The sequence below is a fragment of the Phyllostomus discolor genome, chromosome 4 (genome assembly GCF_004126475.2).
Source record: "Phyllostomus discolor isolate MPI-MPIP mPhyDis1 chromosome 4, mPhyDis1.pri.v3, whole genome shotgun sequence".
Taxonomy (NCBI): domain Eukaryota; kingdom Metazoa; phylum Chordata; class Mammalia; order Chiroptera; family Phyllostomidae; genus Phyllostomus; species Phyllostomus discolor.
In genome coordinates, this window is record NC_040906.2 from 156,398,611 (window position 1) to 156,418,717 (window position 20,107).

At 36.0% G+C, this 20,107-nt stretch overlaps 1 protein-coding gene and 1 pseudogene across 3 annotated transcripts in view; one reads left to right on the forward strand and one right to left on the reverse strand.

Moving 5' to 3' along the window:
* The window catches only part of FUT9 (fucosyltransferase 9), a 154,808-nt gene that overhangs the window by 74,366 nt on the left and 60,335 nt on the right, over positions 1–20,107 (forward strand). Inside the window, exon 3 of one of the 3 annotated variants that reach the window (XM_036024489.1) lies at positions 3,139–4,157. The exons of the other annotated variants lie outside the window; for them this stretch is intronic. Coding sequence (XP_035880382.1) covers positions 3,139–3,143 — 5 coding nt within the window. The 3' untranslated portion in view covers positions 3,144–4,157. Of the gene's footprint in view, positions 1–3,138; positions 4,158–20,107 lie in introns of those variants that run through there. 3 annotated transcript variants of the gene reach the window in all.
* LOC118500275 lies at positions 4,203–7,956 on the reverse strand (annotated as a pseudogene).

Genomic DNA, 20,107 nt, shown 5'->3' on the forward strand with positions numbered 1-20,107 from the left:
CATCCAAGATACAGAATAGCATTAGAAGGTCATCTTATAGGAAGAGGTGTTCTGCAAATTTAGATTTAACATTGTATCAAAGTTAAAGCTTAATACAGTTATTTATCATGTAGAATAATATATCCATTATGTTTAGTTACATTTTTATAAATATTATACTTACTGCCCTTAAGATTTTATACCACTCTTATTTTTCTATAATTTTTTTAAAAATACTGTATATGCAGAATTTTATGCTGAAGTGTTAAAGTTTACTGAAATGTCTTAAAACATAATGTTTATTTTTTAAGGTCTGTTCAATTTTTCCTATGTTAGTTATCTTTTTAAAAACTGTTTTAGTTCTGGTAAGATGATATTTTTAGCATTAAATCATTCATATACAGATGTACAAAGGGGAGCCCCCAAAAGCACAGAATTATCTTCTGGATGGTGGGTCCCTTGTAGTACAGGTTTCCCCTGCTAGGTAAGTTTTCTAGGAACTCATCTGTCTCAGTGTGCTGGCTGGTGGTGTTGTGAGAGGTTGCATTTGGCTTCAGTGAATTTTTTAAATGACTCCTTTGATGCATTTGCTAATTTCATGATGGGTGATTTACGAGCACACTTGCCAACACAGCACTGAGTGTTCAGCACTTTTTGACCAAAAATGGCAGGACCCCCATCCCCCACCCTCCCTATTCCCCTGATCATGCCCCAAGCAACTTGTTTTTTTGTTTCCCAGGATGAAAAAAGTCCTTAAAGGGAAACATTTTGCCAATGTGGAAGAGGTGGAACAAAAATGGCAGAAGCACTAAAAGGCATCAAAAATCATTGAGTTAAAAAACTGTTTTGAGCAGTGGAAAAAATGTCTTGATAGGTATATTGCATCAATTGGAGAGTACTTTGAAGGGGACTGAAATTTAAACATGCAAGAATACACAATTTTTTACAAATAAATTCCAGGGCTTTTGGGGTTCCCCATCATACATATATAAATATGTGTGTATATACACACAATTTATTTAATAAACTGAAGAAAGGGGAGAAAAGTTTTCTTGATTCAGTAGTGAAAACTTTTACCATTAACTTCACATCGCTTAAAAGTAAGGAGAGAAGTAAAGGGCTGGGATACTATGTTTTGTTTTTAAGTTAAGAAGTACTAAGCACTAAATACTAACTCACAACAGTGGGAAGAAAAGGAGGTAGTGCACTCCCTTTTTGCTCAGAAGAAAGTAAGCCATGACTGGAGCCCTTATTAGTCAACAGTGCTCCCAAAATTTATGGTACATTTAGGGCCTTGGAAGATGCCGTTCCTGAACAACACCTGATTCTGCAACACCCACCTCAAGCATTACTCTCCATTCTCTCCACCTTTTTCTTGCTAGAAACTCTTTCTAAGGATAAAAAATATATCACAAGGGACTTGAAATTCAGTGAGACTTGATCCTTCTCTGCAAAGGCAGGTGAATAAGGTGTGCCTGATTATGGTGTGCGCGTTGGAAGTTGTGCTGAACAGACAGGCATTAGCATGCCTTTTTAGAACACTCAATGAATGTCTTTTGATACAAAAATATAATTTAATACACAATATATGGTTCTAAAGCAGTGTTGTCTAATAGAAATATAACATGAGCGACATATGTAATTTAAATTTTTCTTGTGGTCACATTTATAAAGGAAAAAACACAACAGGTATAGTGGGTTTTTATAATACATTTTATTTAATTTTATATTATCAAAGCACAGTCATTAAACATGTGAACAATAGGAAAACTATTAATGAGACATTTAACATTCTTTTTTTTTGCATACTAAGTCCTTGAAATCCAGTGTGTACTTATATCACATCTCAATTTAGATCTTTTGAATACTGAATTTTTATTGGATATATTTGATCTGTATTTAAATTTCATAAAATTTATAGCTGAAAAGAGTAAGTCACGGAGCCAAGTTGTTTCACACATTTTAAAAAATTTTCAATAACTAAATTGAGTATCAGTTTTCAAATTTAAATTAATTAAAATTAAATGTAATTTAATTTATACTAGCCACATTTCACGTACTCTACAGTCCCACGTGTCTAGTAGCTATTGTATTGTACAATTATTTTCCAAAGGACTCTTGATCTAAAGTTATAATTCTGCTACCTAATGACTTTTGTAGGCTGATATCAGAGCACACCAATGAAGTATATAACTTCAAATTTTTAATGAGCAAAAAATCATCAAGCCCTACATATCTGACTAAAATGACATTTTATAGAACAACATATATTTGAGAAATTATTGACAAATTATACAAGAAATTGTGGATAAAATCTCCAGGCTGTGAGACATATTGAACTTTTTTATAATTTGATTCAGTGTGCACGTTCTTTTGTACTAAAAGGGAATTAACACCCTTCCCCATTGCAGAGGAAGGAAGGAAGGAAGGAAGGATTATTTTAAATGGTTATGTGAAAGACATTGTTAAAATAGTGAAAATATAAGCTTCAGGCTTATAAGTCACATAGCTGATAAAGGATTTACATCTAGAATACATAAAGAACTGTTAAAACTTAATAAGAAGAAAATAAACAACCCATTTTAAAAATAGGTGAAAGATCTGAACACCAAAAAAAAGAAAAAGATGTATAGATAGCCAATAAGTATATGGGAGTATTTTTACCACCCTTAGTTAAGAGAGATACAAAATTAAAGTCACAATGAGATGCCTATTAAAATGGTATATATGTATATTTAAATCTGACAATATCGAATGCTAGCAAGCACACAGTCACAGGCACTGTCCTTCACTGCTGATGGAAATTACAAATGATACTGCCACATTGGAAAACCGCATGCCAGTTTTATTTATAAAATTAAACATATACTTACCATATGATCCAGCAGTCCCACTCTTAGCTTTTTACCAACATGAATCTGAAACTTCACACAGAAACCTATATGTGAATATTTATAGCACTTTTATCTATAATTACAAAAGTGTTCTTCAAGTAGTGAATACATGAACAAACTGTAGCATTTTTATACAATGGAATACTATTCAGCTGTAAAAAGGAAACCATTATTAATTCATGCAATATCATGGATACATGTTTTTTGGTTTCTATTGATTTTATTGTTCTTTAAAAATATAGAAGTACATCTTATATCAATACAGGTTAGAATGTTTCTAGGATAATGAACCAGACCCTGAAGTTTAATTCTCTGTAGAATTTCAGTAGCACTTGAAAAGTTCTATTTTCAAATCGAGAATATTTTTGCTGTTCTTTTGGAAAAAATAACTTAGTAACAAAAGTAAGGTCATTCAACTACACACACATGCTCTTGAATTCATGTCTTCTTTTTACTTGTGACTAAAAGTGTGAGATAGCACTTCACAACGAGCAGAGCTAAGTGTATACACTGTCCAGGCTGGAAGTCCTATGTTTCTTTCTTCTTTGACAAGGAAGCTTCCAACAACAATCCTGGTGGTTTAATTTTATTTGAAGGCCACCCTGATTATTTCGTCATGGCCTTGAATGAAATCTTGTTCTTAAAGACTATATTTCCAAGGCCACTGCATCCCAATGACCTTGAGGGTCCTGAAGAGGAGGTCATCCCCATGTCAGGGATGGGGCTCAGGACAACGAATAGTCAGGGCAGACGTAAAAAGGACACGTATTTCCCACTGACCACTGTACATAAAATGTACTCTGAGACTCAAGCACACCTGTAAAACCTTCAACAAGAGGCAGATGAAAAAGTGTGGGAAGTACACTACACCAGTTTTAATAAGCACATGCCTAATCTGCCATCTGCTCCTAGATATGACTTCTTTGCATGGATCCTTGCTGTGCTACACAGTGTTGGGAGACTTAGCTCTAGAAGAAAGCTCCAGCTAAATGGGGCTGAGGTGAGCCTGAGGTGAGTTCAGATCCCCCTTGTGAGGTGTCTTCAGATATTCACAATACCTCTCAAGACCAGTCAGGACTTGGGTCAGTTCAAAATGATGGCGTAGCCTCAGCACCCACATCTTCAAAACCCTTTCCAGAGGGTCCAGCTTTTCTGTCCTTTAACACACTAGCAAAGAGGCTGGGGATTAAGAGACAACATTTCACAGGGTCAACCACCAATGAATGGCCTCAGTCATTGGCTAGTGGGACTGCATGCCCATATTTCTCAAACTAACTTAAAAAACAAAAACCTAGTGTGAAGAGGATAAAGGTAACAGCTCCTTCACAGGCACCAGTAGCTTCACATCTGTGGGTTTCCTAAAGCAACATCCTGACTACACTCTGGGCTGATGGCAGCAGTGGTGAGGACAGGTTTGAAGGTGGCTTCCCAAACTCCAGGCATTTTCCCAACCTTCAGACAGAGCAAACCAAATTAAGTGGACATTATAGCTGTTACAGACTGACTATCATTGGGCCCACAGTTATAATTGAATATCAAGAGTCAGGAGCAGTGTTACTGTGTCTCAGTTTTCCCTATATCACCCAGTAGCATGCAGGTGCTGCTTGGCCATCTGTCCCCATCATCTCTGTTGTTGCTCCCCAACCTTGAGGGGGGGCCATTTGTTCGGTTTGGAGACTGCTCATACACAGAATTCCCAGTGGGACTCCAGCACCTCTACTTTCTGCAGCAGGTCCCCCATGGTGTTGAGGGCTGATAGCGGGCTGCAGGCATGAGGGGGATCCCTCCCATGGAGTCACCTACCCCACGTCTCAATGTCCCTGGTGTGGTTCAGCTACAGCTGGGCCCCTGGTGAGCCGTGGGGGTGGATGTCAAGCAGCCAGTGGCCCACACAGCTGTGTCTGTCCTTTCAGCTTCCATTGAGCTGGGCGTGGGGGTTCTGGGCTTCTCCTGCTTTTGCTGCACAGCCAATTCCTGCCCCAAATCACTGGCTTTATCCTTTAATCTCTGAACAGCTTCTAGGAGATTCTCTTTCTCATCAAACTTACTTTCCAGGAAGACTTTTCTCTTGAAAGCTTGTTTCAAGCCCTGCTCACAGTCTTCCAGAAACATAACTGTAGCCCACTTCACTCTTTCCAAGATATCGTTTGCTTGCTCTAGCTGTCTGACATATTTCTGCAGCTGATCTTTAATTGCCTTTGTCTGGGCTGGGCCATCCTCCAAGGCAGAGATATGCTGGTAGTCTTCAGAATGTTGCATCTCAAACTTCTCCTTGATGGTTTCTAGTTCCATGCAAAGGTGGTTATTTTCCAACAGGACGTCCCTGTCCCTGGTTTCAATTTGTTGTAGCTGTATCTCCAATTCAGCTTCGTATTCTCAGCTTCCCTCCTGGAATCCTCAGAGCTCTGCTTGTGTATTCTCTGCCCTTTGCTTGTAGGTCATAGCCAGATATTTCCAATAGTCACTTTCTTCCTCAGAGCTGAAAGTCTTCCCAAAGCCCTCCATTGTGAAAACAGGAGTAGAGGTCACTCTTCTTGTGGCGTGCTGTCCTGGCTCGGGAGATGAAGACAAGCGGCTACCACAACAGAGAGATGGCTGAGGGCCTCCTGGTTGCATCTTAAGTGCATTTTGTTAAGTGGAAGCTGCAGACCCAAATGACTAAATATTGTGTAATTCCATACGTATGAAATTTTAGAAAAGACAAAACATAGAGGCAGGAAACAGATCAGTAGTTGCAGGGTTTAGAGACGGGAGAACTGACTACATTTGCATCACGATGTTGGAACAAATATGAAAGACTTTTGTTTTTCGTGTAATTTCTTATATTTTTCTGCACAAATAAATAATAAATTATTTGGGATAGCAATTTTGTCTCTCTCCATTAAACTTATTGTTTTAATACTCAACATCATTTAGGGCAATTGAGCACAATACAAAGACTGTAAGAACTTACATATCCTCTGTCCTTTTCCCTACAAGCATTTATAAGCTGCTTCTGAAATGAGCAGAATGTTGGTTCTTCTGCCCCAAAGAGAATGTGCCCTCTGGCTTTGGCTGCGTGTTGCATCTAGCTGTCATGTGTAGGTGTGCATTCCACAACAGAACCATGGTTCAGATGATAAAGATGAATTAGACTGTAGAAAATATATAATATAGAAGCCTATCTTAATATCTCTACAAAAAAGCTGAAAATTGCCCTTGGACTTGTAGTGAAGGGGTAGGGGGTCAGTTTGGGCATCTGTCAACATTCTCCTTGGCACTTTTTATTAGCCATTTACACTTACTCATGTATTTTGTTCATGTTCTCCTTTTGGTGGTTGACACAAACTTTTGATATGAGGAATAATTTTTAAGGTGTTTTGAGAGACTCGAATAGAATGTGTTGAGCCAAAAGAAGCATATGTCAGTTGCTGTAAGTTCTCTTAAACATCTTAATGAAACATAATCACCAAAATAAAGACCTAAATACAAACACTTTTTCTAAAAATGCTAGACAAAAATGCAAAAAGAGTATTATTCTGCTTAGTTCAGTGCACTTTGTATTATTTTTGCACACTGTGGACAGGATGGTTTGTTCATGTGTGTGTCACATGTTTGTGTGTGTGTATATGTGCTGGGTGATGATGTAAAGTGTGTTTCTTACTATGGATCACAGTTAAAAACTTTAAATACCCATATCCAAAAAATGCCCTAGGGAGTAGAACTCATAGCAAATTTTCCCATATTCAGAAGCCAATACTTTGCTTTAAATATTACCTTCACTGCTATGGTGCTTTAGTTATATAACTATGAAAGCAGCCAGCAGAAGAGTACAAAAATAAAGTAAAACTCAGAAAAGGAAAATAGTAATGAAGTAATTGCAAATACTTGAGAGTAGTTGATTCAAAAAAATACAAGTATGTCTTAAAATTCAGTTAATAAATGGTGATTGCAGCCTAGTGGGACTTAGATCTCAGCTATACAAATTGCTGATTAAGGAACCCTGGGAAAAATCATTTAACCACTCTAGGCTGCATGTTCTTATCTAGGAAATGAAGATAAAACTACCTCCCATCTCCCCAGGCAGTTAACGGAATGAGGTTATATAGTTCATAGATTGGACATAGTGCCTCACATGTAATACATTTTCAACAATGTTAAATATTAGTTGTACAACTCTATAGGAGAGATTACAAACTGTTAATTTCTAGAATGACCTAAAATTATTTTTGTTTTTCATGGTTTTGCATGCCTGTGCAGTTTATATCCTGTTCAAAATTATTTGTAAAATTAGTAAGTCTCTCAAGTAAAATATAAATCTTATTTTTGATCTTTGTAGAGATATTTATTTGTAAGGCCATAGGTCCAATGTTAAATGATGATAGTTCCATTTTGTTTCTTTTTTTACTCTAGAAACTTAATAATTGAACTACATAGGAGTGAATTTTTAAATGATTTCAGGCACGTATGTTTAAAGATGTGTGTTTAAGGATGTTTCCATCCCTTTTCCTGATTTCCAAACACAGAATCCCACAAAATATGAGGTTAACAAAGTTAAAAACATTAGATACAAGAGTTTTGGAGAGAATTAAATGTGAAAAACCAAGAGATGTGAACAGAGAGAAAGAAAAACGCACTTTTAAAGTAAAACATTTTCTGATTATAAATTAACATATTCTCATTATAAAAGCACAGTTAATACCAAGAGATAAAAAGAACAAGGTTAATATTTTGGTGTGTATATTTTAAATCTTTTCTCTTCATATATAAGGCTAATAGCTTTCCTTCATGGGATCATACCTTACATAGAATTTTGTAAGTTTATTTTGCCTTCTTATACTTCTTGGATGTTTTTTATATCAACACATATGAGTCAGTAGTGTTGTTTAAGAACTGGATAGCATTTTATTATTTGTTTGGACCATAATTTTTTACCAATTACTTATTTAAGAACATTTACCTTATATCTAACATTTATATGTTGCAAGCAATGCTTTTATCTTTCTACAAAACTTTCAGTGTCCCTCTCCAAATATTTTTCTTCCAGTTCTCAAATGTAGCCTCCAATGATTAAATGCCAACTGTGTGATATTCACAATGTTAAGTGAATTTTTTATATATTGTACAAAATATATAGTATATTATATACTATATATTATTATCCCATATATATCATTATTATTACAACAACCCTGTGAGACAAGTTCCAGCATTAACTCTGTTTAGCCAAACAGGCAATTGAGGATTAATACAGGTGAATAATTTGACAAAGGTCCACAGAAAGCTAGAATTATAACCAGTACAAATGATTCCAAACCCCATGTCTTTAAGTATTACACTATTCTATTTCTAACTTATAGTATACACATCTTAAATTTTTATTAGTACTGATCAATTTGTTTCAATAAAATATAAATTAATTTTGATGGATAATTTAAATTCCATTTTGTAGGACAACTGTAATTCATTTGTCCCTAGTCCCCAGTGCACTGTCTTTTATGCAACCTTGTCAGATAGCTATGTGATGCATTCAAATTTCATGGCATTTTCAAAAAGAGACATCATACAATTGCTGAAGATTTTATAAAACCAGTGGCCAAGTTAAAAATGAATATGTTGTTTAGAAAGAAAACAGAACAAGTTACTGGCAAAAATACCTTCTTAAATGACTATTAATGAGAACTAATAAATGGCAGACAATATCAAGGAGAAACTCTTATTGTCTCGTATTCTAGCTGATAGTTTTGTCTGGCTAATAGTTACATCAAGGCTCAGATGTGTATACAACAGATTGTTAGCATATGTATAATTCATATACATGAAGAACATTTTGTTCACCAAAAATGTGTGCTGGTAGAGAAAATTTTTAACATATAATATGTTATAAATATAGTATAAAAATTAACATATTTCTTATTTCTTTAGTTAATGCTTATTATTCTTTTGAAAAACCTCAGACAATATTCTATTGAAATTAAAAGTGAATTAACACCAGTATTGTACCCCAGGGAACAGTGTTAACAAGTGAATGTAAATGGTGGTATCTTAGTGCCAATATTTAAGCTAGCTTTAGGCCAGAGACAGGTGAGCAGCCAATCTAATTAATCCCGGCCATAGTTCAAAATCAAAAAAGCTAATAATGAACATTGGAAATATAATAAGATTATAGGCATGAAGTATGCTGTTTAAAGGTATGCATAGCGAATATAAAACTCTGCTTTTCTCTTCTAGAGTATATGGGTTGTTGAAAAGAAAGGCACTTTTGAAATGAGAGGGAGGAAACAAACATTTCTTCTCAAAACCAACATTGCCATGTCTGTAGTTTCAAGTCACCCCTCAAGTACCATTTCTCAAAGATATATTCAGTGTCTGACACAGCCCAAACCACTTACTCATTGTCTGAGAAATGACTTTTCTGAAATAAAGATAATGGGATCTCTTAACAAGACCAAAAGAAAATCATGCAAAAGACCTGGTCACTTGTAGATTGATATTTCCCAATACTTAATAATTTCCTTTATCTCCTACTTGGCTAAGAAATATATTGATGTGATATTGTTGAGCATATTTAAAAATCGCATCCATATGCTGTGTTAGATCATGAAAAAATTATTTCAGAGAAAATATCACTGAAGAGTAAATTAGAAAGCCATTTACACTTGACTTGCTAATAGTTGAGTGAGTTGAATTATTTAACCTTTTAGTTTTGAGCATGATATGTTGACTTAATATATCATGAAGCACCAGAAGTTGGATCTCAGTATTCAAAACTATGGAACAGAGCCTCTTTATGCTTGTGGTGAATATTAATAGATATAATCAAAAGTTTATATTTAATTTTACTAGGAAATGGAATTAATTTGAACCTATTTATCCTAGAGTCGGATATAAACAATATCATCTTCCTTATGAAATAATTGTATTATGTTTTATTATATTTTATCTTTATATTTCAATTGTGATAAACATTTTACTATACCTAAAATTAGACATTCTTTTGCATACTAATTATCCATTAAGAGGTCTGCAGGTGCTAGCAGACTGATGTCATGCTAAGGAATATCTTTTTCACAATGCTTGCAAGTTATTTCAATGCTTTTAATATTCAGGAGAGCAATTTTTTTTTTTACTTTTATTTTAATCATTGTTCAAGTACAGTTTTCTGCCTTTTACTCCCATTCCAGCCTGCGCACCCATCCCTCCCCATGTCCCTCCCATTACCGCCCCCCTCTAGTTTTTGTCCATGTGTCCTTTAAATTTTTTCCTGTAAACCCTACCCATTCTCCCCTGAAATTCCCTCTTCTCTCCCCTCTGGTCACTGTCAGCCTATCCTCTATTTCGGTGTCTTTGACTATATTTTGCTTGTTTCTTTGTTTTGTTGTTTAGGTTCCTGTTAAAGGTGAGATCATATGGTATTTGTCCCTCACCGCCTGGCTTGTTTCGCTTAGCATAATGCTTTCCAGCTCCATCCAAGCTGTTGAAAAGGGTAGGAGCTCCTTCTTTCTTTCTGCTGCATAGAATTCCATTATGTGAATGTACCATAGTTTTTTGATCCATTCATTTACTGATGGGCATCTAGGTTGCTTCTAGCACTTAGCTATTATAAATTGTCTTGCTATGAACATTGGGGTGCAAAGGTTCTTTTGTATTGGTGTTTTAGGGTTCTTAGGATATAGTCCCAGCAGGGGAATTGCAGGGTCAAAAGGCAGATCCATTTTTAGTTTTCTGAGGAAGTTCCATACTGTTTTCCATAATGGCTGTACCAGTCTGCAGTCCCACCAACAGTGCACTAGGGTCCCCTTTTCTCCACAACCTAGGAGAGCAAATTTTATTCCAAAGAAAATAAAGAATCACTTAAGTGTTCCAAAGTCATGTGTGTAGGAGCTTGGAGACATTCAGGGTTTTAAAGTAATAAGAGAAAAAAAATTGATGGTACTCAACTTAATATGACTTATGAATCAAACTTTTTTTTTACAGCATACAGACTACACATTGAAAAATAGAGTAAGTTATGGGCACATAGAAACTTAGGGTTTATAAATCTTTGGCATTCACCTTTTCTTTTCTTCCACATGCATCAAACAAAAATTTAGCCCTGGCTAGTGTGACTCATTGGACTGAACCAATCCAATGAGTTGGCCTGTGAACCAAAAGGTTGCTGGTTCGATTCTCAGTCAGGGCACATGCCTGGATTGCAGACCACGTCCCCAGTTGGGGGAAATGGAAAAGGCAGCTGGTCAGTGTTTTTCTCCCTCACTTTCTCCCTTCCTCCACCTCTCTCTAGAAATAAATAAATAAAAACATATATGTTTTAAATTTAGATTTATGTTAATCCTAAATTGATCAGCAAATATTTATGAAGGACATTAATTAAAGGCATATTGTGAGGCACTGTAGGGATGGAAACCATGAGACATGATTCTTTTCCTCAAAGATTTGCATAGTTTTATTTTTGTCTTTCTCATGTCCTAAATTCTTTCACATATGTTTCATCTGAAAGAGTACAGTGATCTTAACATATTCTTTTTTGTTTCTTTTTTTAAAAGTATATTTTATTGACTATGCTATTACAGTTCTCCCAGTTTCCCCCTTTCTTCCCCCCCCACCTTGCACCCCCAACCCCCCAGTATTCCCCTACTTAGTTCTTGTCCATGGGTTATACATATAAATTCTTTGAATTCTCTGTTTCTTATACCATTCTTAACCTCTCCCCATCTATTCCATGGTAGTTGTCAAACAGATTATCTGTAAAGGGACATGTTTTTTTTTTCTTTTTGACCAGTTGTGTTCCTTAGCAAAAGCAACTCTAGATTCTTTTACATTGCTGTAGATCCAATCAGTACCTGTTTCATTCAAAATGTAAAGACATCCTAATGTTATTCTGCAATAAAAGGAAACAGGACTCTCTCCACAGCTGGGGCAAGGAATACACAGAAGCATCTCACTTGCCAGAAAAACTACACTACTCAACTACACTACTCATGGAAAATTTTATCAGCAAAATAAATACTTTAGTATAACCTAATGTATTAAATGAATATCTGTGAATACATTCTTTTATGAATAAGTGACTAAATAAATAAATGAGAGAAAAAAGATCTGTACAGAAGAATTCCAAATAACTTACATAAAGAACCCATCATCAAAGAGAGGGAGCCTAACTCCCAGATCCTTAAGTGTGAGCTGCAGATAGTGACTTCCTCCCAATATTGATATGGAGAAAAGTAGGAACTTTATGATTCTGAAACCTGATAAGCACTACCTCAGTCAGGAAACATCAATAATAGGTCATGGTGATAGTGTGTATCTTTGGTATGATGTCATAAGAACAGCATTTTCTCTCTTTGGTCTTCTCTCCAAATCCCAGAAACTCAGTATAATCAGGAGAATAATATCAACAATCTAAACTGAAGGATGTCCTACCAAATATTTGTCCAGTACTCCTCAATATTTTCAAGGTCATTCAAAGTAAGGAAAGTCTGAGGAAATTATCACAGCAGAGAATTGCTTAAGGGAACAGACATGGTAACTAAATGTAATATGGTAACTTGGATGGGATCTTGAAGCAGAAAACGTGCATTGGATAAAAACTAAGGAAAAGCTAACAAGGTATGAAGTTCAGTGAATAATAACACATCAGTATTGGTTCTGAAGTTGTCACAAATGAACCATAGTAGTGTAAGATGTTAACAATAGGGGAAATTGTATTTGGAGTATACAAAAATTTTCTGTATTATGTTTGCCACACTTTTGTAAATGTCAGACTATCCTAAAATTATAATATGATTGAAGAGGTTATATATAAAGGGTTACTTGGAGCTATAATTTAAAGAGATCTATAGAGCATCCCAGGGGCAACTAAAGAAAAATAAAAAGTGTGTGTGGCTATGCATCTGTTGAACTGCTGGGCTGTTCTCTCAGTTTCTTGTGTTGATGCATAGTCTGCATAGGCCATCATTCTTACAGTCTCTTTTAATGATAAGCTACTGACTTTTCAGTTTTGAATTAGTCCTGCCCTCTCTTCATTACAAAAAAAGAGGGCAACAATAGTTTTTCAATATTTACAGAACTGGACTTGACAATTTCTTTGGGGAAAGTGACTTAGTAGAGAAGGAAAGAGATACTTACAGTCTTAGATGAAAAAAGCAGGGTAATCTTGGCAAAAGGGGAGTCATATTTGATTTTTGTTCTTTACTCTTTCTTTTATGTACTTTTCCTTTTCCTTTATTGCATTATAAAAATAGATTGGAATGCTGACAACGAAAAAGAATAGCTTCCAAAGAAAGATATGTGAGGGAATATTTTGGGTAACAGAACCCAAGCACTCATGTATTTTTTTAACACTCTAATTTTACAAGGAAAGAGATATTTGAAAATAGCACTTTCTAATGTAGAAACAGAGAGCAAAAACTATTAGCACAGATGGTTAGCGACAAGGTTGAGGACACAATTAACAGGTTAAAATTATACCAGTGTAAAGTCTGTCAGCAATGCAAAAGCTGTGGTAGTGGCAGGCAGGACTGAGTTGGCTTCATTAATAAGGCATCCTTTCATTTCCTTTCTGTCAACCTCTTATATCATTCATCACTGTAACACAGAGACATTTTTAAGAGCCTACAAATGAATTCTACAATTGAAGAAAGCCTATCCTTTGTGCATCATGTGCTATCTGTTTAAAGCAGAAGTCTGTCTTTCAGAAATACTTAACCTTAGTTTGATGTGTTCAGGTAAAAGTTCACAAAGTGTCACAATAATTGGACACAATTAAAACAGAGGTCATCTTTTCAGAAAAAATTCATCAACCAGTTATTGATTGCCTTCAGTGCAGAAAATGCAAATCTCAATTTAATCTCCAGGTTTTTTTAATTGTCCAGGTGTTAGAAATTAACATTGTATGTGCTACAAACAAGACTTTTGCTTCTAAGCTGTTTTTACTGATGAAGATATTCATATTCTTCCATTTTACCATTCAAATATCTAAGATACGCCATGCATTAAGGAAATTTTTTACAGAAAGGCAGTTACATTTGAATGATATATGAAATGTTTTATGTCCTGTGTTGACCTTAGAATTAGGTAATAATTAAAACAAAACACTTCAATTTCTGGATACTAAAAAGGAGTTTTTGTAAATAACTTTTTGATAAATCTAGACACATAGATGTTTGTTTTTATTTCTTTGATTATAATCTGAAATATTTCTCAGATTATCCCAAAGTCACTGTCTGTGATGGGCTATTTATAACACAACATGAAGGTGATGATTTAATGATTAGTTTCTTCTGAAATGTGCTTTCTCTTACTGGTTTTTATACTTGACTAATATTTATTCTGATGATGAAATCTAGACACAAGATAGTCTAGTGGATCATTTTCCCAAAATTTGAAAACTACTAGTTCTAAGAGATTTTTTTAAAATTATTCTATGGAAAAAGAAAACATTCCATGAACAAATATGTTTCAGAAATTTTGCTTACCAGCCTTCTCCACATTTCATCTGATCAACATACGAAAGTTCTGGTAAGTCCTGTAGAAATGATGTCTGCCAGAAATAGCTTGAAAGCAGTAGCGGTAAGACTGCAGAAGCAAACAGCATCCAAATTATGAAGGATCTTTTATGTCTTGCTGAAAAGTTTGAAACTTTCCTTTTAGACTGTCCACTTGGGTAGCAATGTGAAAGATCAGTGAAATGCATATTCAGGGAATGTTTTTTAGTAACCAAAAAAAAAAGTTAGCAAAAGTAGTTATAGCCATGCTGGAAAGAAGTAGAAAGATATAAAAATATATTAGAGATGAATGACAGGATTTGAAGATTGGCTGAATGTTAATGATTAGAATTCAAGAGTTAATCAAGGGTGTGGCTTTGTTGCTTTGTGGATGTTGGAGCCCAGGATGAGCAACAAGGATGAGGAAAATGAAAGGGAGCATCAGAAATTAGATAGGGTACAATGGGAGAATCTGTCTTTATGTATGCTGAGTTTGAGACTCCTGTAAAAAGTCAAGATAGAGATTCTCAGGGTACAGTTAGATAAAGAATCATGGGAAGAAGGAAGGAAGGATGGGAGTTAGGGAATGAGAGGTAGTACGTAATGAATGAAGTAAGTAAAGTAATGGGAATTAAGGAAGGAAAGGAAGGAAAGGAAGAGAAAGAAAGAAAGAACGAAAGAAATAACGAAAGAATAAAAAAGAAAGAAAGAGAAAGAAAGCAAGAAATACATAACATAAAAAGGAAATAAAGACAGAAATAAAGAATAAGAGGGATTGAAATAGGGATGGAAAAAGAGAAATAAGAAAGAAGCGAAATAAAAGAGACAGATAAAGAAAGAAAAGAAAAAAAGAAAAAGAAAAAAGCTCCAGACAGATACTACTAAATAGGTGGTAAAATCACAGAAATGGTTGGTTGGAGGCACTCAGAGACAATAGTCTGCAATATGCAGTGTAAAGTACTCTACAAATAGGAAGGCATAAGTGAGCAGGGTCACAGAACCTAAGTGTAGAGAAAAGATCAAGAAAGGGAGTAATTATCCACACAACAAAATAGGTCAAGAGGGATATACGTATAAAACTATGGTCGGATTTAGTAATAAATCAATTGTTTGTGGCCAGCATAATTTCAAGGAAACAGCAAGGCAAAGCTGGATAAAAGATTTGGTGGGAAGTATGGCATGGAGAGAAAAAATGTTAACAATTATTTACTTTAGTAGAAAAGAGAGTGACAAGATAGTGAATATGAAAGATGTAAGTAGAGAATATTATTTTGTTCTTCCTTTTTTGAATATTTAAGGAGGGAGAGGTCCAGTGAAGAGGAAAAACCCTGAATATACAGGCAAAAAGATAGTTGGTTGCTTTACATCTTGAAGAAGCAGGAAGGGATTGGATCTGGAGGGGCTGATCTTTCTCAGTGACTAAAGGAAAATAATGATGATGAAATACCTGTAGATACATGGTAAGTTTAAATGAGGAATATTGATGGATTTCTGCCCTGCTGGATTTTATGTTCTTTTTAAAAAGTAGAAGGCAATTTTTTTTTCTGCTGAGATGAAAAGTTTAAATCATAGAGGCTATAGGAAAGTTCTGAGGATTAGGAAAGAGGCACCCTGAGGAACAGATGACTGGCTAGGGGCTTTCTCTCAGGCTACTGAGGATCCAGTTGAGTTAGGAACAATGAATCTATAATGACACCATGCCATTTTGTTGTATGATTGTTTGAATGCAGGAAGTGAGAAAACAGATTGACCCAGCTTCAAGGTTTAAAGGAGTTGAGAGTTTGGGTGAGATAAAGTCTAAGTAAGACAATGGGAATAAATATAGGAGGAGGGCAAAGGATTTAGAAGGTTTACAGCTCAAATGAATTGAATAGCACATTCAGTGGAAGCAAAGAAGAGAGAAACATGGCAGTATAAGATGTTGAAGGATATTTCATGTAAGATTTCAAATGTAAAGATGTAGGTCGTGGTAATTGGCCATGAGGATGATTGTTGAAGGAGGGTGCAGATAGAGGTCGTTGGAGGTGACAGGTTAAGTAACCAGGGGCCATAATGTTGGGTGTCTTATCTATATGGACTCTGTGTTGCTGCGGTTCCCTCAATTAGGGCAGGATTAGTGTAACAGGAAAACTGAGAGTCAGACATCAAAGAACCCAGGGCCCATTGGAAACACACAGGAAGCAGAAAAGTACAATAGGTAGTAAAAGAAAAAAATGTAGTCTACCCGAATAGCCAGAGCATCGAATATATTAAAATATTTTACCCAAAGGTGGAGGATAAAAGGTAAAGGAGAATTGAAAAGTCTCCAAGACTGGTAAAGCGTGGAGGAATGAAGAGCCTCTTGTGAGAGCCAAGAAATTAAGAGGAGAACACAGAGGGTTTCAGAAGGCACCAAGGAAACGCAGGCATTTGTGTCATAAGACAGGAGGATGAGCTGCAGACCAGTGGGGGTGTGAAAAGGAGAGGGTGGATTTTCACAGGGGCTTGATTTTCTGTAGGGATCCAGGGTGGCAGAGAGAAGAAGCTGCATGAATTAATTCTTTCCCAAGTTTTCAGAGAGCTCTAGAATTATGTTACAAGCTAAGAACCCAGAAAATCTGAGGAATTTGATGGTGATAGACCAGACCTTGTTAGGAGCTGACCCACTGATATTCTACTTCTTCAGATTCTGGCTGTCTTCTCTGAGATTTGGCTGGTTATGACTTGGCTACTTTTCTTTATTACAATTCATACTCTCCCTCTCCCTGTCTGCTAGATACAACTCTCCAAGTTCAGTTTTAACCCTTTTCCATTTTATGTCCCAGGCCTCTGTAGGGATTAATTAGTCCAAACACATCTAAGCAATATACAGATATCTGTGAAAGGGTATTTTAATGGTACTGCCAGGGATAAGGCTAACCACATGTACACATGAGTATTCTGCTCATAAACTTGCCTATAAAATCCTATTAAAAATCAGTAATTTCAGAGGTGGAACAGGTTGTAGAAAGATGGCAAAGAAAATCAATCCCATTAAAATTTCCAAGTCCCAAGGCAAGTTTCTAGTTTCTAAATTCATCTGCACAGCTTTTTTATGTTAACAGTGATACTAAAGACCAGATTAATATGTGTTTATGGCAGTAATCAAATTATCATGGAAAAAAATAAGACATGATCAAGTCATAAATCAGGGAAATGACTAGAAAGGGCTGACCGATGTCAGTGTCCGATCTAAAGCCTGAGTCTGAGAGAGAAAGCTGGCTGCAATTCACCAAAAATGAACAAAAGACCAAATCCCAGAAGGTCTACAAGGAGGAGAATGATCTGAACCAAGGTGGACTTGAATTAGCAGCTACTTCGAGGTCCACCATTAATGAACACAGAATGACTAAATGAATCTGATCTTAGATCAGAGGCATTTGTCTTCTCTCTTTTGTCTTTGTCCAGCTCCCCTCCCCCACACCAAGTAGTTTATTTTCTCTGTATTCAGGTCTATTAAGGGTTGCCAATTACCCAGAAAATTTTACAGAATACAATAGCTACCAGAAGGACTATGATACGTTATTTTGTTTATGCATCCTCAAAATCTCATTAAAATGCACACATAGACTATGTGCAGGGAATAATATTTACTCATTAGCATCCTCCATCTTGGTAATTGTGCTAATATGAGCTTCTCAATATTGTTATTATTTTCTTCTTAATGTTATTTTTACCAGAGAAAAAGCATAGCTAGAGTAGAGAATGTGTAGGATTATCAAGTTTTTAATCATAATAAGAAACTTAAAATCATAGCAATATATGACTTTTTAAAAAATATTTTCATAGTTTATATCATATGACCTTCGTTAAAGCCCTGTGATATTGACAAAACAGGTATTTTGCCTGCATTTCAGCAAGTGAAAAATTGAATCTTAGTGAAATTTAGGGCCTTTCTGTAAATAGCATAACTAGTCAATGTCATAGGTAGAAATGATGTCAAAACCATTTTAACTCTACACACTCTGTAGATTAAAATGGTCCTTACTATATTGCCTCCAGGCCTAATTCTCTGTGTGTAGTGCGGTTTTTTGTTTGTTTGTAGTTGTGTGACCTTGGAAAAATTACTTAACCTCCTAAAACCTGAGTTCCCTACCTGGAAGATGCAGGCATCAATGTCCTTTACCTCAAGTTTGTTCTGAGGATGAAATGATATACTGAGTGTAACTTCTCAGCTCAGTATCAAGGAACACAAATGCTACTTATGCTAGTATTTCACCGATAAAATAGAAGAAGAAATTAGAGAAGCTGAGGATTCCTTCACAGGCATTCAGTCAATAGCATTCATTGAGCATGTATTATACACCAGGCACTGTGCTAGGTACTGGACAAACAACGTCACAGTCGTAATTCCTTGCCTGCAGTGGTTTCTTGCCCAAAGAAGAAACACACGCATGCAAACTAATATTTGCCAAATGTATTTCAAGATCATTAAAACAGAAAGAGTGGAGAAGGGGGCTTTTGGACATCCAGCACAGAGTGGTCAGGAAAGGTCTGCAGGTTTAGGGACTGTCTCCTAAAATGTGGCATTTCCAGAGAGAGAAGAAAATGAGCAGAGGCAATGAAACAGTGGCTGCTTCAGGGCACTTGGAAAACTAAGCATTTTAGTATGGCTCCAGTTTAAGGATGATAAGGGCCCCAAATGAGATAAAAGCTAATGGTTACACAAGGTGATCATTTCTCAAAAGCTCCCTCCTTCCTTCCTTCTCCCTTCTCCCTACCTTTCTTTTTTCTTGCTTTTTAGTACACACCAGTTCCCATGCTCCAGCTTCCCATCATTAGGCACACCATAACCTCTGTACATGTCAGTGCTTAGCACAGGCTAATTACCAACAGTTATATCAGCAGTATTTGTTCCAGAAGATTATTTCAAATTATAAATATATGAACTTAGCAAGTTGATTGAAATTTCAGATGGGAGAGAGCCAGGTTGTGTGTCTTTCTGAACAAAGAAGGTAAGTGGGAACCATACAATTGTCCTATTAGAAGCTAGGAAGGAACTGTATGGCAAAGGACAGTGACAAGACATCAATGAAATAATGTTAGCAGATACCCCCTCCCCATGCCTCTCCAACCCCATTTGTTTTGCTTTTGCCACTTGGAGATAGATAAGCCCATTTTGGTGAGCGAAGAGGTGAGGCTTCTCAGATCAACAGTGAACCATACCTCTTAGTCCGTGTCTTCTTCCTCCCCAGATTGCAACTCCTGATTTCCCCTCTCTCCTTTGGTGCTGGGACCCGAACATGTTTTCACAGTATGGGGTCTTCAGCTGCACACACACACACACACACACACACACACACACACAATGGAAACTTGCTCGTCACTTCATCTGTACTCTGTGGGAAGTTAGTTTCCTAACCTTTCTTCTTTAGGGACTTTTTTTCAATTAGTTGAACAAATAATGATATTTGTCTGCAGCTTCCAGTGCAGTTATTCATTTAGGAAAATTGGTTGATCAATGTCAGGCAGGGCTTTATATCTTTTTCTGCTGAGAGGAGAAAAGAGTGATATGTCAGACTGAAAGAACTGGAAAACTGATTGCTGAATTAGAAGTGATATCATTAGATGCACCCTCCAATAATTGGTTAGAATTGAAAACATTTAAGTCTGTACATAATCAAATACTGTCTGGAAATGTTACAGCATTCTTATTTTATGCTAAATAGATTTTTATGGAAGCACAATAAAGGAGGAAATTTGCTTTCTAATTTGACTAAAACCACAATGGATCTCTGTTATTTCAGCTAT